Source organism: Pseudophryne corroboree, chromosome 1, assembly GCF_028390025.1.
Source record: "Pseudophryne corroboree isolate aPseCor3 chromosome 1, aPseCor3.hap2, whole genome shotgun sequence".
Lineage (NCBI taxonomy): Eukaryota > Metazoa > Chordata > Amphibia > Anura > Myobatrachidae > Pseudophryne > Pseudophryne corroboree.
The window spans coordinates 992,061,811-992,083,363 of record NC_086444.1 but is presented as its reverse complement, the minus strand read 5'-3'; the positions used below and the strand labels follow the sequence as shown (position 1 = coordinate 992,083,363).

Genomic DNA, 21,553 nt, shown 5'->3' with positions numbered 1-21,553 from the left:
GTTTTCTTCGTAAAGTGACCGGGAACCCCAATTAGTGCACCGTGTCCCCTCGCATGGCTCACTTCGCTCGCCATGCTTCGGGCATGGTGCCTTCGCTCTGCTCCGCTTGGCACAGATTACCGTTCCAATCGTAGTCAACGTGGATCGTTAAGTATGAAAAAGTTCAAAAATAGAAAAAAAATTGGAAAAACTCATGTCGACCTTTTGACCTGTCGACCTAGAATCCCTGTCACCTTTCCATCCATGTCGACCTAGTGACTGTCGACCTACAGTGGTCGACCTAAACATTGTCGACCTAGACAGTGTCGACCTTCAGACCGGATCCCCAGAAGCAGACCCAAAAGAAATGATTTGACATGCATCACATCAAATTAAATATATAAAGTCATAGAAGGGTTATAAAAGAAAGAAAATAAAGAAAAATTAATTATTACTATGTAAATTGTTCGTTCAAAAGGGTTTTGCACATTTTAACTACTTCCATTTATTGGTTTGCATATAACCCCCTAAAACTTGTTCTGTTTTCCTTAAATATGATGCTAAATTGGATTGTGAAGTTTTTTGTTATAAAAGCAGAGCGAAGGTAAGCGTGTAGTTTTTGAAGCAATGACAATTAATTCTGTTTGATGATTTAAAGGCTTTGATAAAAGGCATAGGAAGAGGTCAGAAATAAAAACTATAGAAAAAGTGCAAAACGTCAAATACCCTGGAGTTGTTCTGGATATGGATCTCTCCAAGCTGTCTGCTAACAATTGAGGAACTGGAGAAATAAGACTTTGGGGTTAATTCAGACCTGATCGCTATGCTGCATTTTCTCACATCCTGAGATCAGATCTGAACTGTGCATGCACCGCAACACGCAGGCGCGACAGACTGCAGCAATGGGGATCATGGTCAGCGACGGGATGGTGCGAAATTTCAGAATGCATGGGCGATCACAAGGAGATTGACAGGAAGAGGGCGTTTGTGGGTGGCAACTGACCGTTTTCAAGGAGTGTCCGGGAAAACGCAGGAGGGACCAGGCGTTTGGAGGGAGGTATTCTGACGTCAGCAGCGGCTGAGTAAGTCCTGGGCTGAGCAGAAACTGCACAAACTGATGTTTGTGCAGTTCTACTACAAATGTGATCTCACACCTGCACACACTCCATACCCTCCCCCTGTAGGCGGCGATTACCTGATCGCAGGGATGCAAAAAAAGGCACCCTAGTGATCAGGACGGAATTACCCCCTTTATCTTGAATTGGACAAGTTAGTTAATGTGGTGAAAAATAAGAATTTACTTACCGATAATTCTATTTCTCATAGTCCGTAGTGGATGCTGGGGACTCCGTCAGGACCATGGGGAATAGCGGCTCCGCAGGAGACAGGGCACAAAAAGTAAGCTTTTAGGATCACATGGTGTGTACTGGCTCCTCCCCCTATGACCCTCCTCCAAGCCTCAGTTAGGTACTGTGCCCGGACGAGCGTAAACAATAAGGAAGGATCTTGAATCCCGGGTAAGACTCATACCAGCCACACCAATCACACCGTACAACTTGTGATTTGAACCCAGTTAACAGTATGATAACAACGAAGAAGCCTCTGAAAAGATGGCTCACAACAATAAATAACCCGATTTTTGTAACAATAACTATGTACAAGTATTGCAGACAATCCGCACTTGGGATGGGCGCCCAGCATCCACTACGGACTATGAGAAATAGAATTATCGGTAAGTAAATTCTTATTTTCTCTAACGTCCTAGTGGATGCTGGGGACTCCGTCAGGACCATGGGGATTATACCAAAGCTCCCAAACGGGCGGGAGAGTGCGGATGACTCTGCAGCACCGAATGAGAGAACTCCAGGTCCTCCTTAGCCAGAGTATCAAATTTGTAAAATTTTACAAACGTGTTCTCCCCTGACCACGTAGCTGCTCGGCAAAGTTGTAATGCCGAGACCCCTCGGGCAGCCGCCCAAGATGAGCCCACCTTCCTTGTGGAGTGGGCATTTACAGATTTAGGCTGTGGCAGGCCTGCCACAGAATGTGCAAGTTGGATTGTGCTACAGATCCAACGAGCAATCGTCTGCTTAGACGCAGGAGCACCCATCTTGTTGGGTGCATACAGGATAAACAGCGAGTCAGATTTTCTGACTCCAGCCGTCCTTGAAATATATATTTTCAATGCTCTGACAACGTCCAGCAACTTGGAGACCTCCAAGTCGCTAGTAGCCGCAGGCACCACAATAGGCTGGTTCAAGTGAAAAGCCGAAACCACCTTAGGCAGAAACTGAGGACGCGTCCGCAGTTCTGCCCTGTCCGAATGGAAAATCAGATATGGGCTTTTGTACGATAAAGCCGCCAACTCTGATACTCTCCTGGCTGAAGCCAGGGCCAGTAGCATGGTTACTTTCCATGTAAGATACTTCAAATCTACCGATTTGAGCGGCTCAAACCAATGGGATTTGAGAAAATCCAAAACTACGTTGAGATCCCACGGTGCCACTGGAGGGGGCTGTATATGTAGTACACCTTTGACAAAGGTTTGTACTTCAGGCACTGAAGCCAATTCTTTCTGGAAGAAAATCGATAAGGCCGAAATTTGAACCTTAATAGACCCCAATTTGAGGCCCATAGACAATCCTGCCTGCAGGAAATGTAGGAATCGACCCAATTGAAATTCCTCCATTGGGGCCTTCTTGGCCTCACACCACGCAACATATTTTCTCCAAATGCGGTGATAATGTTGTGCGGTCACTTCCTTCCTGGCTTTAATCAAGGTAGGAATAACTTCCTCTGGAACGCCCTTTTCTTTTAGAATCCGGCGTTCAACCGCCATGCCGTCAAACGCAGTCGCGGTAAGTCTTGGAACATACAAGGTCCCTGCTGAAGCAGATCCCTTCTTAACGGTAGAGGCCACGGCTCTTCCGTGAGCATCTCTTGAAGTTCCGGGTACCAAGTCCTTCTCGGCCAATCCGGAGCCACGAGTATTGTTCTTACTCCCCGTAGCCGTATAATTCTCAGTACCTTTGGTATGAGAGGCAGAGGAGGAAACACATACACGGACTGGTACACCCACGGTGTTACCAGAGCGTCCACAGCTATTGCCTGAGGGTCTCTTGACCTGGCGCAATATCTGTCCAGTTTCTTGTTGAGGCGGGACGCCATCATGTCCACCTTTGGTTTTTCCCAACGGTTCACAATCATGTGGAAGACTTCTGGATGAAGTCCCCACTCTCCCGGGTGGAGGTCGTGTCTGCTGAGGAAGTCTGCTTCCCAGTTGTCCACTCCCGGAATGAACACTGCTGACAGTGCTATGACATGATTTTCCGCCCAGCGAAGAATCCTTGCAGCTTCTGTCATTGCTCTTCTGCTTCTCGTGCCGCCCTGTCTGTTTACGTGGGCGACTGCCGTGATGTTGTCCGACTGGATCAACACCGGCTGACCCTGAAGCAGCGGTTTTGCCAGGCTTAGAGCATTGTAAATCGCTCTTAGCTCCAGTATATTTATGTGAAGAGACGTCTCCAGGTTTGACCACACGCCCTGGAAGTTTCTTCCCTGTGTGACTGCTCCCCAGCCTCGTAGGCTGGCATCCGTAGTCACCAGGACCCAGTCCTGTATGCCGAATCTGCGGCCCTCTAACAGATGGGCACTCTGCAACCACCACAGAAGAGACACCCTTGTTCTTGGTGACAGTGTTATCCGCTGATGCATGTGCAGATGCGATCCGGACCATTTGTCCAGCAGATCCCACTGAAATATTCGTGCGTGGAATCTGCCGAATGGAATTGCTTCGTAAGAAGCCACCATCTTTCCCAGGACTCTTGTGCATTGATGTACTGACACATTTCCTGGTTTTAGGAGGTTCCTGACAAGTTCGGATAACTCCCTTGCTTTCTCCTCCGGGAGAAACACCTTTTTCTGAACAGTGTCCAGAATCATTCCCAGGAACAGCAGACGTGTCGTCGGGGTCAATTGAGATTTTGGAAGATTCAGAATCCACCCGTGTTGTTGAAGCACTACTTGGGTTAGTGCTACTCCGACTTCCAGCTGTTCTCTGGACCTTGCCCTTATCAGGAGATCGTCCAAGTAAGGGATAATTAATACGCCTTTTCTTCGTAGAAGAACCATCATTTCGGCCATTACCTTGGTAAAGAGGTGCCGTGGACAAACCAAACGGCAGCGTTTTAAACTGATAATGACAGTTTTGTATCACGAACCTGAGATACCCTTGGTGTGAAGGGTAAATTGGGACATGCAGATAAGCATCTTTTATGTCCAGGGACACCATGAAGTCCCCTTCTTCCAGATTCGCTATCACTGCTCTGAGTGACTCCATCTTGAACTTGAATTTCTGTATGTACAGGTTCAAGGATTTCAGATTTAGAATAGGTCTTACCGAACCGTCCGGCTTCGGTACCACAAATAGTGTGGAATAATACCCCTTTCCCTGTTGTAGGAGGGGTACCTTGACTATCACCTGCTGAGAATACAGCTTGTGAATGGCTTCCAATACCGTCGCCCTTTCTGAGGGAGACGTTGGTAAAGCAGACTTTAGGAACCGGCGAGGGGGAGACTTTTCGAATTCCAACTTGTAACCCTGAGATACTACCTGCAGGATCCAAGGGTCCACCTGTGAGCGCGCCCACTGTGTGCTGAAAATCTTTAGTCGACCCCCCACCGCCCCTGAGTCCGCTTGCACAGCCCCAGCGTCATGCTGAGGGCTTTGTAGAAGCCGGGGAGGGCTTCTGTTCGTGGGAAGTAGTTGCTTGCTGCACCCTCTTACCCCTTCCTTTGCCTCTGGGCAAATATGACTGTCCTTTTGCCCGCTTGTTCTTATAGGAACGAAAGGACTGCGGCTGAAAAGACGGTGTCTTTTTCTGTTGGGAGGTGACCTGAGGTAAAAAAGTGGATTTTCCGGCTGTTGCCGTGGCCACCAGATCCGATAGACCGACCCCAAATAATTCCTCTCCTTTATACGGCAATACTTCCATATGCCGTTTGGAATCCGCATCACCTGACCACTATCGCGTCCATAAACTTCTTCTGGCAGATATGGACATCGCACTTACTCTCGATGCCAGAGTGCAAATATCCCTCTGAGCATCTCGCATATAAAGAAAAGCATCCTTTAATTGCTCTATAGTCAATAAAATACTGTCCCTATCCAGGGTATCAATATTTTCAGTCAGGGAATCCGACCACACCACCCCAGCACTGCACATCCAGGCTGAGGCTATTGCTGGTCGCAGTATAACACCAGTATGTGTGTATATACTCTTCAGGGTAGTTTTCAGCCTCCTATCAGCTGGATCCTTGAGGGCGGCCGTATCAGGAGACGGTAACGCCACTTGTTTTGATAAGCGTGTGAGCGCCTTATCCACCCTAGGGGGTGTTTCCCAGCGCGCCCTAACCTCTGGTGGGAAAGGGTATAATGCCAATAACTTCTTTGAAATTAGCAGTTTTCTATCGGGGTTAACCCACGCTTCATCACACACGTCATTCAATTCCTCTGATTCTGGAAAAGCTACAGGTAGTTTTTTCACACCCCACATAATACCCCCCTTTGAGGTACCTGCAGTATCAGAGATATGCAAAGCCTCCTTCATTGCCGTGATCATATAACATATAATATTTCCTATTGGAAAATACGTTTCTTTCTTCACCGTCGACACTAGATTCATCTGTGTCGGTACCTGTGTCGACTGACTGAGGTAAGGGACGTTTTACAGCCCCTGACGGTGCCTGAGACGCCTGGACAGGTACTAACTGGTTTTCCGGCCGTCTCATGTCGTCAACTGACTTTTGCAGCGTGCTAACATTATCACGTAATTCCATAATTAAAGCCATCCATTCCGGTGTCGACTCCCTAGGGGGTGACATCACCATTACCGGCAATTGCTCCGCCTCCACACCAACATCGTCCTCATACATGTCGACACACACGTACCGACACACAGCAGACACACAGGGAATGCTCTTATCGAAGACAGGACCCCACTAGCCCTTTGGGGAGACAGAGGGAGAGTTTGCCAGCACACACCAAAGCGCTATAAAAATGTATATAAACAACCCTAAAAGGTGTTGTTTCTGTTATATGCGCTTAATATATAAAAATATCGCCAAAATATGCCCCCCTTCTCTGTTTTACCCTGTTTCTGTAGTGCAGTGCAGGGGAGAGTCCTGGGAGCCTTCCTCACAGCGGAGCTGAGCAGGAAAATGGCGCTGTGTGCTGAGGAGAATAGGCCCCGCCCCCTAAAACGGCGGGCTCTTCTCCCGGAGTTTGCGATATATGGCAGGGGTTAAATACATCCATATAGCCTCAAGGGCTATATGTGATGTATTTTAGCCATAGAAAATAAGATTTTACTTACCGATAAATCTATTTCTCGGAGTCCGTAGTGGATGCTGGGGTTCCTGAAAGGACCATGGGGAATAGCGGCTCCGCAGGAGACAGGGCACAAAAAGTAAAGCTTTTCCGATCAGGTGGTGTGCACTGGCTCCTCCCCCTATGACCCTCCTCCAGACTCCAGTTAGGTACTGTGCCCGGACGAGCGTACACAATAAGGGAGGATTTTGAATCCCGGGTAAGACTCATACCAGCCACACCAATCACACCGTACAACTTGTGATCTAAACCCAGTTAACAGTATGATAACAGCGGAGCCTCTGAAAGATGGCTTCCTTCAACAATAACCCGAATTAGTTAACAATAACTATGTACAATTTATGCAGATAATCCGCACTTGGGATGGGCGCCCAGCATCCACTACGGACTCCGAGAAATAGATTTATCGGTAAGTAAAATCTTATTTTCTCTATCGTCCTAGTGGATGCTGGGGTTCCTGAAAGGACCATGGGGATTATACCAAAGCTCCCAAACGGGCGGGAGAGTGCGGATGACTCTGCAGCACCGAATGAGAGAACTCCAGGTCCTCCTTAGCCAGAGTATCAAATTTGTAAAATTTTACAAACGTGTTCTCCCCTGACCACGTAGCTGCTCGGCAAAGTTGTAATGCCGAGACCCCTCGGGCAGCCGCCCAAGATGAGCCCACCTTCCTTGTGGAGTGGGCCTTTACAGATTTAGGCTGTGGCAAGCCTGCCACAGAATGTGCAAGTTGGATTGTGCTACAGATCCAACGAGCAATCGTCTGCTTAGACGCAGGAGCACCCATCTTGTTGGGTGCATACAATATAAACAACGAGTCAGATTTTCTGACTCCAGCTGTCCTTGCAATATATATTTTTAATGCTCTGACAACGTCCAGTAACTTGGAGTCCTCCAAGTCACTTGTAGCCGCAGGCACTACAATAGGCTGGTTCAGATGAAATGCTGACACCACCTTAGGGAGAAAATGCGGACGAGTCCGCAGTTCTGCCCTGTCCGAATGGAAAATCAGATATGGGCTTTTGTAAGATAAAGCTGCCAATTCTGACACTCTCCTGGCAGAAGCCAGGGCTAGAAGCATGGTCACTTTCCATGTGAGATATTTCAAATCCACCTTTTTTAGTGGTTCAAACCAATGAGATTTTAGGAAGTCCAAAACCACATTTAGATCCCACGGTGCCACTGGAGGCACCACAGGAGGCTGTATATGCAGCACTCCCTTAACAAAGGTCTGGACTTCAGGGACTGAAGCCAATTCTTTTTGAAAGAAAATCGACAGGGCCGAAATTTGAACCTTAATAGATCCCAATTTGAGACCCATTGACAATCCTGATTGCAGGAAATGTAGGAATCGACCCAGTTGAAATTCCTCCGTCGGAGCACTCCGATCTTCGCACCACGCAACATATTTTCGCCAAATTCGGTGATAATGTTGCACGGTTACTTCCTTCCTTGCTTTAATCAAAGTAGGAATGACTTCTTCCGGCATGCCTCTTTCCTTTAGGATCCGGCGTTCAACCGCCATGCCGTCAAACGCAGCCGCGGTAAGTCTTGAAACAGACAGGGACCCTGCTGAAGCAAGTCCCTCCTTAGAGGTAGAGGCCACGGATCTTCCGTGATCATCTCTTGAAGTTCCGGGTACCAAGTCCTCCTTGGCCAATCCGGAACCACTAGTATCGTTCTTACGCCTCTTTGCCGTATAATTCTCAATACTTTTGGTATGAGAGGCAGAGGAGGAAACACATACACCGACTGGTACACCCAAGGCGTTACCAGCGCGTCCACAGCTATTGCCTGCGGATCTCTTGACCTGGCGCAATACCTGTCCAGTTTTTTGTTGAGGCGAGACGCCATCATGTCCACCATTGGTCTTTCCCAACGGGTTACCAGCATGTGGAAGACTTCTGGATGAAGTCCCCACTCTCCCGGGTGAAGATCGTGTCTGCTGAGGAAGTCTGCTTCCCAGTTGTCCACTCCCGGGATGAACACTGCTGACAGTGCTATCACATGATTCTCTGCCCAGCGAAGAATCCTTGCAGCTTCTGCCATTGCCCTCCTGCTTCTTGTGCCGCCCTGTCTGTTCACATGGGCGACTGCCGTGATGTTGTCCGACTGGATCAATACCGGTTTTCCCTGAAGCAGAGGTTCTGCCTGGTTTAGAGCATTGTATATTGCTCTTAGTTCCAGAATGTTTATGTGAAGAGACGTTTCCAGGCTCGTCCATACTCCCTGGAAGTTTCTTCCTTGTGTGACTGCTCCCCAGCCTCTCAGGCTGGCGTCCGTGGTCACCAGGATCCAATCCTGTATGCCGAATCTGCGGCCCTCCAATAGATGAGCACTCTGCAACCACCACAGAAGAGACACCCTTGTCCTTGGAGACAGGGTTATCCGTAGGTGCATCTGAAGATGCGACCCTGACCATTTGTCCAACAGATCCCTTTGGAAAATTCTTGCGTGGAATCTGCCGAATGGAATCGCTTCGTAAGAAGCCACCATTTTCCCCAGGACTCTTGTGCATTGATGTACAGACACCTTTCCTGGTTTTAGGAGGTTCCTGACAAGCTCGGATAACTCCTTGGCTTTTTCCTCCGGGAGAAAAACCTTTTTCTGAACCGTGTCCAGAATCATCCCTAGGAACAGCAGACGAGTTGTCGGCATTAACTGGGATTTTGGAATATTCAGAATCCACCCGTGCTGTTTTAGCACTTCTTGAGACAGTGCTAATCCCATCTCTAGCTGTTCTCTGGACCTCGCCCTTATTAGGAGATCGTCCAAGTATGGGATAATTAATACGCCTTTTCTTCGAAGAAGAATCATCATCTCGGCCATTACCTTTGTAAAGATCCGAGGTGCCGTGGACAATCCGAACGGCAGCGTCTGAAACTGATAGTGACAGTTTTGTACAACGAACCTGAGGTACCCCTGGTGTGAGGGGTAAATTGGAACGTGGAGATACGCATCCTTGATGTCCAAGGATACCATAAAGTCCCCCTCTTCCAGGTTCGCTATCACTGCTCTGAGTGACTCCATTTTGAACTTGAACTTCTTTATGTACAGGTTCAAGGACTTCAGATTTAGAATAGGCCTTACCGAGCCATCCGGCTTCGGTACCACAAAAAGAGTGGAATAATACCCCTTCCCTTGTTGCAGAAGAGGTACCTTGACTATCACCTGCTGAGAGTACAGCTTGTGAATGGCTTCCAACACCGTCTCCCTTTCGGAGGGGGACGTTGGTAAAGCAGACCTCAGGAAACGGCGAGGTGGATCTGTCTCTAATTCCAACCTGTATCCCTGAGATATTATCTGCAGGATCCAGGGATCTACTTGCGAGTGAGCCCACTGCGCGCTGTAATTTTTGAGACGACCGCCCACCGTCCCCGAGTCCGCTTGAGAAGCCCCAGCGTCATGCTGAGGCTTTTGTAGAAGCCGGGGAGGGCTTCTGATCCTGGGAAGGAGCTGCGTGTTGCTGTCTCTTCCCTCGACCTTTGCCTCGTGGCAAATATGAATAGCCCTTTGCTCTCTTATTTTTAAAGGAACGAAAGGGCTGCGGTTGAAAAGTCGGTGCCTTTTTCTGTTGGGGAGTGACTTGAGGTAGAAAGGTGGATTTCCCGGCTGTAGCCGTGGCCACCAAATCTGATAGACCGACTCCAAATAACTCCTCCCCCTTATACGGCAAAACTTCCATATGCCGTTTTGAATCCGCATCTCCTGTCCACTGTCGCGTCCATAAAGCTCTTCTGGCCGAAATGGACATAGCACTTACCCGTGATGCCAGTGTGCATATATCCCTCTGTGCATCACGCATATAAAGAAATGCATCCTTTATTTGTTCTAACGACAGTAAAATATTGTCCCTGTCCAGGGTATCAATATTTTCAATCAGGGATTCTGACCAAACTACCCCCGCACTGCCCATCCAGGCAGTTGCTACAGCTGGTCGTAGTATAACACCTGCATGTGTGTATATACTTTTTTGGATATTTTCCATCCTCCTATCTGATGGATCTTTAAGTGCGGCCGTCTCAGGAGAGGGTAACGCCACTTGTTTAGATAAGCGTGTTAGCGCCTTGTCCACCCTAGGAGGTGTTTCCCAGCGCTCCCTAACCTCTGGCGGGAAAGGGTATAATGCCAATAATTTCTTTGAAATTATCAGCTTTTTATCAGGGGCAACCCACGCTTCATTACACACGTCATTTAGTTCTTCTGATTCAGGAAAAACTATAGGTAGTTTTTTCATACCCCACATAATACCCTGTTTAGTGGTACCTGTAGTATCAGCTAAATGTAACGCCTCCTTCATTGCCAAAATCATATAACGTGTGGCCCTACTGGAAAATACGGTTGATTCGTCACCGTCACCACTGGAGTCATCGCCTGTGTCTGGGTCTGTGTCGACCGACTGAGGCAAAGGGCGTTTCACAGCCCCTGACGGTGTTTGAGTCGCCTGGACAGGCACTAATTGATTGTCCGGCCGTCTCATGTCGTCAAACGACTGCTTTAGCGTGTTGACACTATCCCGTAGTTCCATAAATAAAGGCATCCATTCTGGTGTCGACCCCCTAGGAGGTGACATCCCCATATTTGGCAATTGCTCCGCCTCCACACCAATATCGTCCTCATACATGTCGACACACACGTACCGACACACAGCAGACACACAGGGAATGCTCCTAATGAAGACAGGACCCACTAGCCCTTTGGGGAGACAGAGGGAGAGTTTGCCAGCACACACCAAAAGCGCTATATATATATCAGGGATAGCCTTATAATAAGTGCTCCCCTATAGCTGCTTTGTTATATAAAAATATCGCCATAAATTTGCCCCCCCTCTCTGTTTTACCCTGTTTCTGTAGTGCAGTGCAGGGGAGAGACCTGGGAGCCGTCCTGACCAGCGGAGCTGTGAGAGGAAATGGCGCCGTGTGCTGAGGAGATAGGCCCCGCCCCTTTTCCGGCGGGCTCGTCTCCCGCTATTTTGAGAAATCAGGCAGGGGTTAAATATCTCCATATAGCCTCTAGGGCTATATGTGAGGTATTTTTAGCCTTTATAGGTACTCATTTGCCTCCCAGGGCGCCCCCCTCCCAGCGCCCTGCACCCTCAGTGACTGCCGTGTGAAGTGTGCTGAGAGGAAAATGGCGCACAGCTGCAGTGCTGTGCGCTACCTTTAGAAGACTGCAGGAGTCTTCAGCCGCCGATTCTGGACCTCTTCTGTCTTCAGCATCTGCAAGGGGGCCGGCGGCGCGGCTCCGGTGACCATCCAGGCTGTACCTGTGATCGTCCCTCTGGAGCTTAATGTCCAGTAGCCAAGAAGCCAATCCATCCTGCACGCAGGTGAGTTGACTCCTTCTCCCCTCAGTCCCTCGCTGCAGTGATCCTGTTGCCAGCAGGAATCACTGTAACATAAAAAACCTAGCTAAACTTTCTCTAAGCAGCTCTTTAGGAGAGCCACCTAGATTGCACCCTTCTCGGCCGGGCACAAAAATCTAACTGGAGTCTGGAGGAGGGTCATAGGGGGAGGAGCCAGTGCACACCACCTGATCGGAAAAGCTTTACTTTTTGTGCCCTGTCTCCTGCGGAGCCGCTATTCCCCATGGTCCTTTCAGGAACCCCAGCATCCACTAGGACGATAGAGAAAATAAGAATTTACTTACCGATAATTCTATTTCTCGGAGTCCGTAGTGGATGCTGGGGTTCCTGAAAGGACCATGGGGAATAGCGGCTCCGCAGGAGACAGGGCACAAAAAAGTAAAGCTTTTACCAGATCAGGTGGTGTGCACTGGCTCCTCCCCCTATGACCCTCCTCCAGACTCCAGTTAGGTACTGTGCCCGGACGAGCGTACACAATAAGGGAGGCAATTTGAATCCCGGGTAAGACTCATACCAGCCACACCAATCACACCGTACAACTTGTGATCTAAACCCAGTTAACAGTATGATAACAGAAAGAGCCTCTTAAAGATGGCTCCTTAACAATATAACCCGAATTTGTTAACAATAACTATGTACAGTATTGCAGATAATCCGCACTTGGGATGGGCGCCCAGCATCCACTACGGACTCCGAGAAATAGAATTATCGGTAAGTAAATTCTTATTTTCTCTATCGTCCTAAGTGGATGCTGGGGTTCCTGAAAGGACCATGGGGATTATACCAAAGCTCCCAAACGGGCGGGAGAGTGCGGATGACTCTGCAGCACCGAATGAGAGAATTCCAAGTCCTCTTTTGCCAGGGTATCAAATTTGTAGAATTTTACAAACGTGTTTTCCCCCGACCACGTAGCTGCTCGGCAGAATTGTAATGCCGAGACCCCTCGGGCAGCCGCCCAAGATGAGCCCACCTTCCTTGTGGAATGGGCCTTAACAGATTTAGGCTGTGGCAGGCCTGCCACAGAATGAGCAAGTTGAATTGTGTTACAAATCCAACGAGCAATCGTCTGCTTAGAAGCAGGGGCACCCAACTTGTTGGGTGCATATAGTATCAACAGCGAGTCAGATTTTCTGACTTCAGCCGTCCTTGAAATGTATATTTTTAAGGCTCTGACAACGTCCAACAACTTGGAGTCCTCCAAGTCGCCAGTGGCCGCAGGCACCACAATAGGTTGGTTCAGGTGAAACGCTGATACCACCTTAGGGAGAAAATGCGGACGAGTCCTCAGTTCTGCCCTATCCGAATGGAAGATTAGATAAGGGCTTTTATAAGATAAAGCCGCCAATTCAGATACTTTCCTGGCGGAAGCCAGGGCCAGTAACATAGTCACTTTCCATGTGAGATATTTAAAATCCACCTTATTCAATGGTTCAAACCAATGGGATTTGAGGAAATCTAAAACTACATTTAGATCCCACGGTGCCACCGGAGGCACCACAGGAGGCTGTATATGCAGTACTCCTTTAACAAAAGTCTGTACCTCAGGAACTGAGGCCAATTCTTTTTGGAAGAATATTGACAGGGCCGAAATTTGAACCTTAATAGATCTCAATTTGAGACCCATAGACAATCCTGATTGTAGGAAATGTAGGAAACGACCCAGTTGAAATTCCTCCGTCGGAACACTCCGATCCTCGCACCACGCGACATATTTTCGCCAAATGCGGTGATAATGTTTCGCGGTGACTTCCTTCCTTGCCTTAATCAAGGTAGGAATGACTTCTTCTGGAATGCCTTTCCCTTTTAGGATCTGGCGTTCAACCGCCATGCCGTCAAACGCAGCCGCGGTAAGTCTTGAAAGAGACAGGGACCCTGTTGTAGCAGGTCCCTTCTCAGAAGTAGAGGGCACGGGTCGTCCGTGACCAACTCTTGAAGTTCCGGGTACCAAGTCCTTCTTGGCCAATCCGGAGCCACTAGTATTGTTCTTACTCCTCTTCACCGTATAATCTTCAATACCGTTGGTATGAGAGGCAGAGGAGGAAACACATATACTGATTTGTACACCCAAGGTGTTACCAGTGCGTCCACAGCTATTGCCTGTGGATCTCTTGACCTGGCGCAATACTTGTCCAGTTTCTTGTTGAGGCGAGACGCCATCATGTCTACCATTGGTCTTTCCCAACAGTTTATTAGCATGTGGAAGACTTCTGGATGAAGACCCCCCTCTCCCGGGTGAATATCGTGTCTGCTGAGGAAGTCTGCTTCCCAGTTGTCCACGCCCGGGAAGAACACTGCTGACAGTGCTATTACGTGATTCTCCGCCCAGCGAAGAATCTTGGCAGCTTCTGCCATTGCACTCCTGCTTCTTGTGCCGCCCTGTCTGTTTACATGGGCGACCGCCGTGATGTTGTCCGACTGAATCAACACCGGTTTTCCTTGCAGGAGTGGTTCCGCCTGGCTTAGAGCATTGTAGATTGCTCTTAGTACCAGAATGTTTATGTGAAGAGACTTTTCCAGGTTCGTCCATACCCCCTGGAAGTTTCTTCCTTGTGTGACTGCTCCCCAACCTCTCAGGCTGGCGTCCGTGGTCACCAGGATCAAATCCTGTATGCCGAATCTGCGGCCCTCCAATAGATGAGCCTTTTGCAACCACCACAGAAGATATACCCTTGTCCTTGGCGACAGGGTTATTCGCAGGTGCATCTGAGGATGCGACCCAGACCATTTGTCCAACAGATCCCTTTGGAAAATTCTTGCATGGAATCTGCCGAATGGAATTGCTTCGTAAAAAGCCACCATTTTTCCCAGGACTCTTGTGCATTGATGTACAGACACCTTTCCTGGTTTTAGGAGGTTCCTGACAGGTCGGATAACTCCTTGGCTTTTTCCTCGGGAAGAAAAACCTTTTTCTGAACCGTGTCCAGAATCATCCCTAGGAACAGCAGACGTATCGTCGGAAAACAGCTGCGATTCTTGGAATATTTAGAATCCAGTCGTGCCGTCGAAGAACTACTTTAGATAGTGCTCTTCCGACCTCCAACTGTTCTCTGGAACTTGCCCTTTTTAGGTCGTGCAAGTAAGGGATAATTTAGATGCCTTTTTTCTTTGAAGAAACATCTTTTCGGCCATTACCTTGGTAAAAAGGCCCGGGGTGCCGTGGATTATTGACAGTTCTGTACCACGAACCAGAGGTACCCTTGATGAGAAGGACAAAATTTGGACATGGAGGTAATCCTTGATGTCCAGGGACACCATATAGTCCCCTTTTTTCCGGTTCGCTATCACTGCTCTGAGTGACTTTATCTCGATTTGAACCTTTTATGTAAGTGTTCAAAACATTTTAGATTTAGACTATGTGTCACCAAGCCGTCTGGCTTCAGTACCACAATATAGTGTGGAAAAATAATACCCTTTTCCTTGTCGTAGGAGGGGTACTTTGATTATCACCTGCTGGATATACAGCTTGTGAATTGTTTCCAATGCTGCCTCCCTGTCGGAGGGAGCCGTTGGTAAAGCAGACTTCAGGAACCTGCGAGGAGAAGATGTCTCGACTCTCCAATCTTTACCCCTGGGATAATACTCGTACGATCTAGGGGTCAACTTGCGAGTGATCCCACTGCGCCCTGAGACTCTTGAGACTACCCCCCCACCTTGAGTCCGCTTGCACGGCCCCAGCGTCATGCTGAGGACTTGGCAGACGCGGTGGAGGGCTTCTTTTCCTGGGAAAGGGCTGCCTGCTGCAGTCTACTTCCCTTACCTCTATGTCTGGGCAGATATGACTGGCCTTTTGCCTGCATGCCCTCATGGGAAAGGAAAGATTGAGGCTGAAAAGACGGTGTCTTTTTTAGCTGAGATGTAACTTGGGGTAAAAAAGGTTGGATTTCCCAGCTGTTGCTGTGGTCCCCAGGTCCGATGGACCGACCCCCAAATAACTCCTTCCCTTTATACAGCAATACTTCCATCTGCCGTATGGGATCTGTATCACCTGACCACTGTCGTGTCCCTAACATCTTCTGGGAGATATGGACAACGCACTTATCTTGATGCCAGAGAGCAAATATCCCTCTGTGCATCTCACATACATATATATAGAATGCATCCTATTAAATGCTCTACATGAATAAAATATTTTCAGTCAGGGAATCCGACCAAGCCAACCCAGCACTGCATCTCCAGGCTGATGGCGATCGCTGGTCGCAGTATAACCACCGTATGTGTGTATATACTTTTTAGGATATTTTTCCAGCTTCCTATCAGCTGGCTCCTTGAGGGCGGCCGTATCTGGAGACGGTAACGCCACTTGATAAGCGTGTGAGCGCCTTATCACCCTAAGGGGTGTTTCCCAACGTACCCTAATTTCTGGCGGGAAAGGGTATAACGCCAATATTTGCTATCGGGGTAACCCTACGCATCATCACACACTTCATTTTATTTTATCTGATTCAGGAAAAACTACAGGTAGTTTTTTCACTCCCACATAATACCCTTTCTTGTGGTACTTGTAGTATCAGAAACACGTAACACCTCCTTCATTGCCCTTAACGTGTGGCCCTAATGAGAAATACGTTTGTTTATTCACCGTCGACACTGTATTCAGTGTCCGTGTCTGTGTCTGTGTCGACCGACTGAGGTAAATGGGCGTTTTTTAAAACCCCCGACGGTGTTTCTGAGACGCCTGGACCGGTCCTAATAGATTGTCGGCCGTCTCATGTCGTCAACCGACCTTGCAGCGTGTTGACATTCTCACGTAATTCTCTAAATAAGCCATCCATTCCGGTGTCGACTCCCTAGAGAGTGACATCACCATTACAGGCAATTTCTCCGCCTCCTCACCAACATCGTCCTCATACATGTCGACACACACGTACCGACACACAGCACACACACCGGGAATGCTCTGACAGAGGACAGGACCCACTAGCCCTTTGGGGAGACAGAGGGAGAGTCTGCCAGCACACACCAAAAACGCTATAATTATATAGGGACAACCTTATATAAGTGTTTCTCCCTTATAGCATCTTTTATATATATACAATATCGCCAAAATCAGTGCCCCCCCTCTCTGTTTTAACCCTGTTTCTGTAGTGCAGTGCAGGGGAGAGCCTGGGAGCCTTCTCTCCAGCTTTTCTGTGAGAGAAAATGGCGCTGTGTGCTGAGGAGATAGGCCCCGCCCCTTTTTCGGCGGGCTCGTCTCCCGCTATTTTTGAAGTTAGGCAGGGGTTAAATATCTCCATATAGCCTCTGTGGGCTATATGTGAGGTATTTTTTGCCTCTAATAAGGTTTTTATTTGCCTCTCAGAGCGCCCCCCCCAGCGCTCTGCACCCTCAGTGACTGTTGTGTGAAGTGTGCTGAGAGGAAAATGGCGCACAGCTGCAGTGCTGTGCGCTACCTTTAGAAGACTGCAGGAGTCTTCAGCCGCCGATTCTGGACCTCTTCTGTCTTCAGCATCTGCAAGGGGGCCGGCGGCGCGGCTCCGGTGACCATCCAGGCTGTACCTGTGATCGTCCCTCTGGAGCTTGATGTCCAGTAGCCAAGAAGCCAATCCATCCTGCACGCAGGTGAGTTGACTCCTTCTCCCCTCAGTCCCTCGCTGCAGTGATCCTGTTGCCAGCAGGAATCACTGTAACATAAAAAACCTAGCTAAACTTTCTCTAAGCAGCTCTTTAGGAGAGCCACCTAGATTGCACCCTTCTCGGCCGGGCACAAAAATCTAACTGGAGTCTGGAGGAGGGTCATAGGGGGAGGAGCCAGTGCACACCACCTGATCTGGTAAAAGCTTTACTTTTTTGTGCCCTGTCTCCTGCGGAGCCGCTATTCCCCATGGTCCTTTCAGGAACCCCAGCATCCACTTAGGACGATAGAGAAAAAGGTATTATACATTGCTGCCCAGGGCGCCCCCCCCAGCGCCCTGCACCCTCAGTGACCGCTGGTGTGAAGTGTGCCGACAACAATGGCGCACAGCTGCAGTGCTGTGCGCTACCTTATGAAGACTGAAAGTCTTCTGCCGCCTGTTTCCGGACCTCTGGACCTCTTCAACTTCGGCATCTGCAAGGGGGGTCGGCGGCACGGCTCCGGGACCGGACTCCATGGCTGGGCCTGTGTTCGATCCCTCTGGAGCTAATGGTGTCCAGTAGCCTAAGAAGCAAATCCATCCTGCACGCAGGTGAGTTCACTTCTCTCCCCTAAGTCCCTCGTAGCAGTGAGCCTGTTGCCAGCAGGACTCACTGAAAATAAGAAACCTAAAAAACTTTTTCTAAGCAGCTCTTTATGAGAGCCACCTAGATTGCACCCTGCTCGGACGGGCACAAAAACCTAACTGAGGCTTGGAGGAGGGTCATAGGGGGAGGAGCCAGTACACACCATGTGATCCTAAAAGCTTACTTTTTGTGCCCTGTCTCCTGCGGAGCCGCTATTCCCCATGGTCCTGACGGAGTCCCCAGCATCCACTAGGACGTTAGAGAAATTAATGTTCTCCCCTGGGTTCTATACTTACTGCAGACCTTGCCTATCTCCAAGCAGTGGTTTGGTGAGCTGCACAACATAGTGAGGGATTTTGTTTGGGGTAGACGAAAACCTTGTTTGAAACACGCCATATTGTATAGCCTTAATACTATGGGGGTACTTCAACTTCCACACTTCCCTACTTACTACGATGCAATCCTGCTTGGTCAGATAACGGATTGAACGAGAGCAGGGGATGCCAGACAATGAGATCAATTGGAAAATCACTCTGTCTCTACGGCTCTCAATTTACCAGTGGAGGTCCAAAGTGCTCGTTCTGTCTCACCCCAAAACACACGTTAGATAGATGGAACAAACTGAGGATGAATCCTTGGATTTTTTCCCCCTTTTTCACCTCTTACTCCGGTATTTGACAATCTCGACTTCCCTCCAGGTTCCTCCAGCACTACCTTTAGTTATTGGATAGCACAGGGGGTCATCTGGTGGAGTCCGTAAAGATGTTGACTCTTGGTTCCCTTCAGGCCAAATAGGCTCTGCCGGCTGCAGAGATTTAGCGATATCTTCAGCTCAAACATTTTGTACAAAGTAGAGACCTGTGATTGGCCTGAAGCAGACCATTGTCTATTTTTCAGGATATGTGCCTGGCACATACATGTCCTACTCATAGACTGTTGATCGAGAATGCTTATCCTGAGCCCTCTAAGTTCCGGGGCAACTGGGAATGCGACTCGGAGGTCTCCTTTAACCCCCAGGACCGGCTAAAGATTTTTGACAATTCCTTTGCCAGCCCAGTCAGTTATTCAGTGATTGAGACTCACTATAAAGTGATCTCTTGCTGGTACAGATGCTCACAAACATTAGCTAAAGTGTTTCCTGCTGTGTCTAATAGCTATTGGCGCTGCAATTCTGCTGAAGGTTCGCCACAACATATTTGGTGGGACTGTCAAGCAGTACACCCCTTTTGGGAAAAGGTTATATATCTCTCTGCATTGGTCTTAGGCTGTGAGGTTTCCCCAGACCCTTCATTTTGGCTTTTAACTCTGTACCTTGTGCCTCTACCTCTCTACAAAAACCCCTACTCAAATTCCTTAACAGTGTGGCAAAATCGGTTATACCAGTTCACTGGAAGCCGGGAGCCCCACCTTCTCTGAAGGAATGGTTTGCCAGAATCTATCTTTATATGGATATGGAAGACTTGCGTCTCGCAGTTGAGAAATACAGTGACTTTCACACCACTTGGCCCGAGTGTAAATCTTTTTCCGTTTATAAAATTGCTCTAACGTAAGAATAAGGCATTTTAGGTAGACATTCCCCTGACTCATCTCATCTCCAAGTGACAGCCCCCCCACACTTCCGAGGTGACGTCACCAACCCAGCATATTGCTGGGTCGGGCCGCATGTCTGAAAGGGGTCTTGCGGAGTTGCACCCAGGAAGGACCCATGTACAAACCTTGGGAGCAACTCGGGAATTTGCTATCTGAAAAGGGTGCTATCAAATGCATAATCAGTTAATTAGACTGTAGGGAGTTCTTCACATATCTACAAACTATTATAAGAGTATATACTTACTGTATGTGTCTTATTGGCACTTATAGATTATCTGGTCTCCATGTTTAATTCCTATCCCCTAGTTCACAACATCATTTGAAAATGATTCCTAATTATTTTCTAAACTGCAGTACAATTGACTGAATATTTCACAAAAGTATTTTTTTTAAAAGTATTTAAAATGATGCTTGCTGTAAAGCTATGTGCGGGAGCACTTCGAAAAATTATGGTCCCACTTTTTCCTCAGAGGTACAGATGTGTCCTCATTCATCCTGCTCAATATGCCATGCAGCGTAAGTCAGCTGACGGGTCCCGTGCAACTCCGTCTTTTGTTGCCGAAAATGTGTCTTATTTGTATTGCTATAAGAATGAGACTCTGTTGATTAAAATGAAATGTGGCATAACAATATATTCTGTGTGAGACTGCAGCTGTATTTGCATATGAAATGCTATGTTACAGTGTTTACCAGGAAAATACTGTAATGTAGCATTTCACTATTTTCGGCAAAAAAAAAGAAAAATGCTAGAAGATTCGCACGTGACCTGGCGTGCCTAGGGGGGCTGTTTGGCGTGACTGCAGAAAAGATGTAGGAGGACCCATCTGTTGAACAAAACAAATGATTTGTGAATGAATAGAGACAAATCTGATGCAGACAAAGCTCCCAGTGTAATAACCAATTTAGATAGACATTTCTCAGGTTATTTGCTTGCTGAGTAATTAAACAAAAACAAAACATTTTTAAAATATGAATAACTCACTGCATAGGTTTTACATAGGATGATGCAATACATACCCCTTTAAGAGCCATTCATTTATAGAAGTAAGTGACAGCACTTGAAGGAAAAACCATATTGCAGTTGGGAAAAATGCAAGTGTAAACAGCTGGACGAAGAGGTGAAGCTTCACGTGCATCAAAGCACTTGTGAGTTCCTGGAAGAGAACAACATTATTTAGCAGCATTCTTCAGTGTAATGATTGTTGTGCTAAGAAAAACAAAAAAACACAACTATGTTATTAAGTCTTTAAATCCTAGTCTTCAAAAGGTAGCAGCATATAACTCATGGTATGGTAAAGGGAACATAAGTAGCTGACATTTTGTTCAAACATAATAACAGAAATTTGCCTATTTGGTGGTCCTTGGCCTTCAAGCTCTGCTCAGACATACATTAATGCAGTGTATGAAGGCACTCCAGCTAAAGTGAGCATGTGTATTTACACATTAAACACTTTTCTGTGTTGACCACGGCTTACTATCGCACCAACACTGCTATAGTATCTTAAAAATCTCATCAGCACAAATACAAAAGCATAAAAAGAACAACTACATTTTCTTGTGGCCAAATATCTTGCTAATAAATGGCTGCAGAAGTCCTAATAAGACCTTGGCTTTGAAGCTAAGATCTAAGAACGGTCAACAGAACATTAATGCTCCGAAAAAATTTCCGAAAACCAACTATTACATGAAACAAAAGCTATCCAAGTAATATAATCTTGTCAATTCGGTATTATATCCTGCCCAGCAAGTCAACAGAAGGTCGGATAAATTCCTTTCCGATACGAAGTTCTCAAAATGAAATGATCAGCTATTTAATCAACTGAGCTAGGAGATGCCATTGGAGATTTCTCATGGTCAAAGACTGAAAGACTTGCAGGTTGTGATGGTTTCTCCACTCAGTACATTATAATTTTGGACTCATCTCTACTTTACTATAATCACTCTGCAGTAAGATATTTAAGGTTGATTCTTTCCACGTAAAAATGTTGGGAGGCCGGAGTAGTGGTGCTCCATTAGCAAGGCAAGGAAGTGCA

General features: G+C 47.6%; 1 protein-coding gene across 1 annotated transcript in view; it reads right to left on the bottom strand.

Annotated features, from left to right (window-relative positions):
- The window catches only part of SLC10A7 (solute carrier family 10 member 7), a 384,092-nt gene that overhangs the window by 253,418 nt on the left and 109,121 nt on the right, over positions 1-21,553 (bottom strand). The window contains exon 3 of the mRNA XM_063920592.1: positions 20,538-20,674. Coding sequence (XP_063776662.1) covers positions 20,538-20,674 — 137 coding nt within the window. The remainder of the gene's footprint in view (positions 1-20,537; positions 20,675-21,553) is intronic.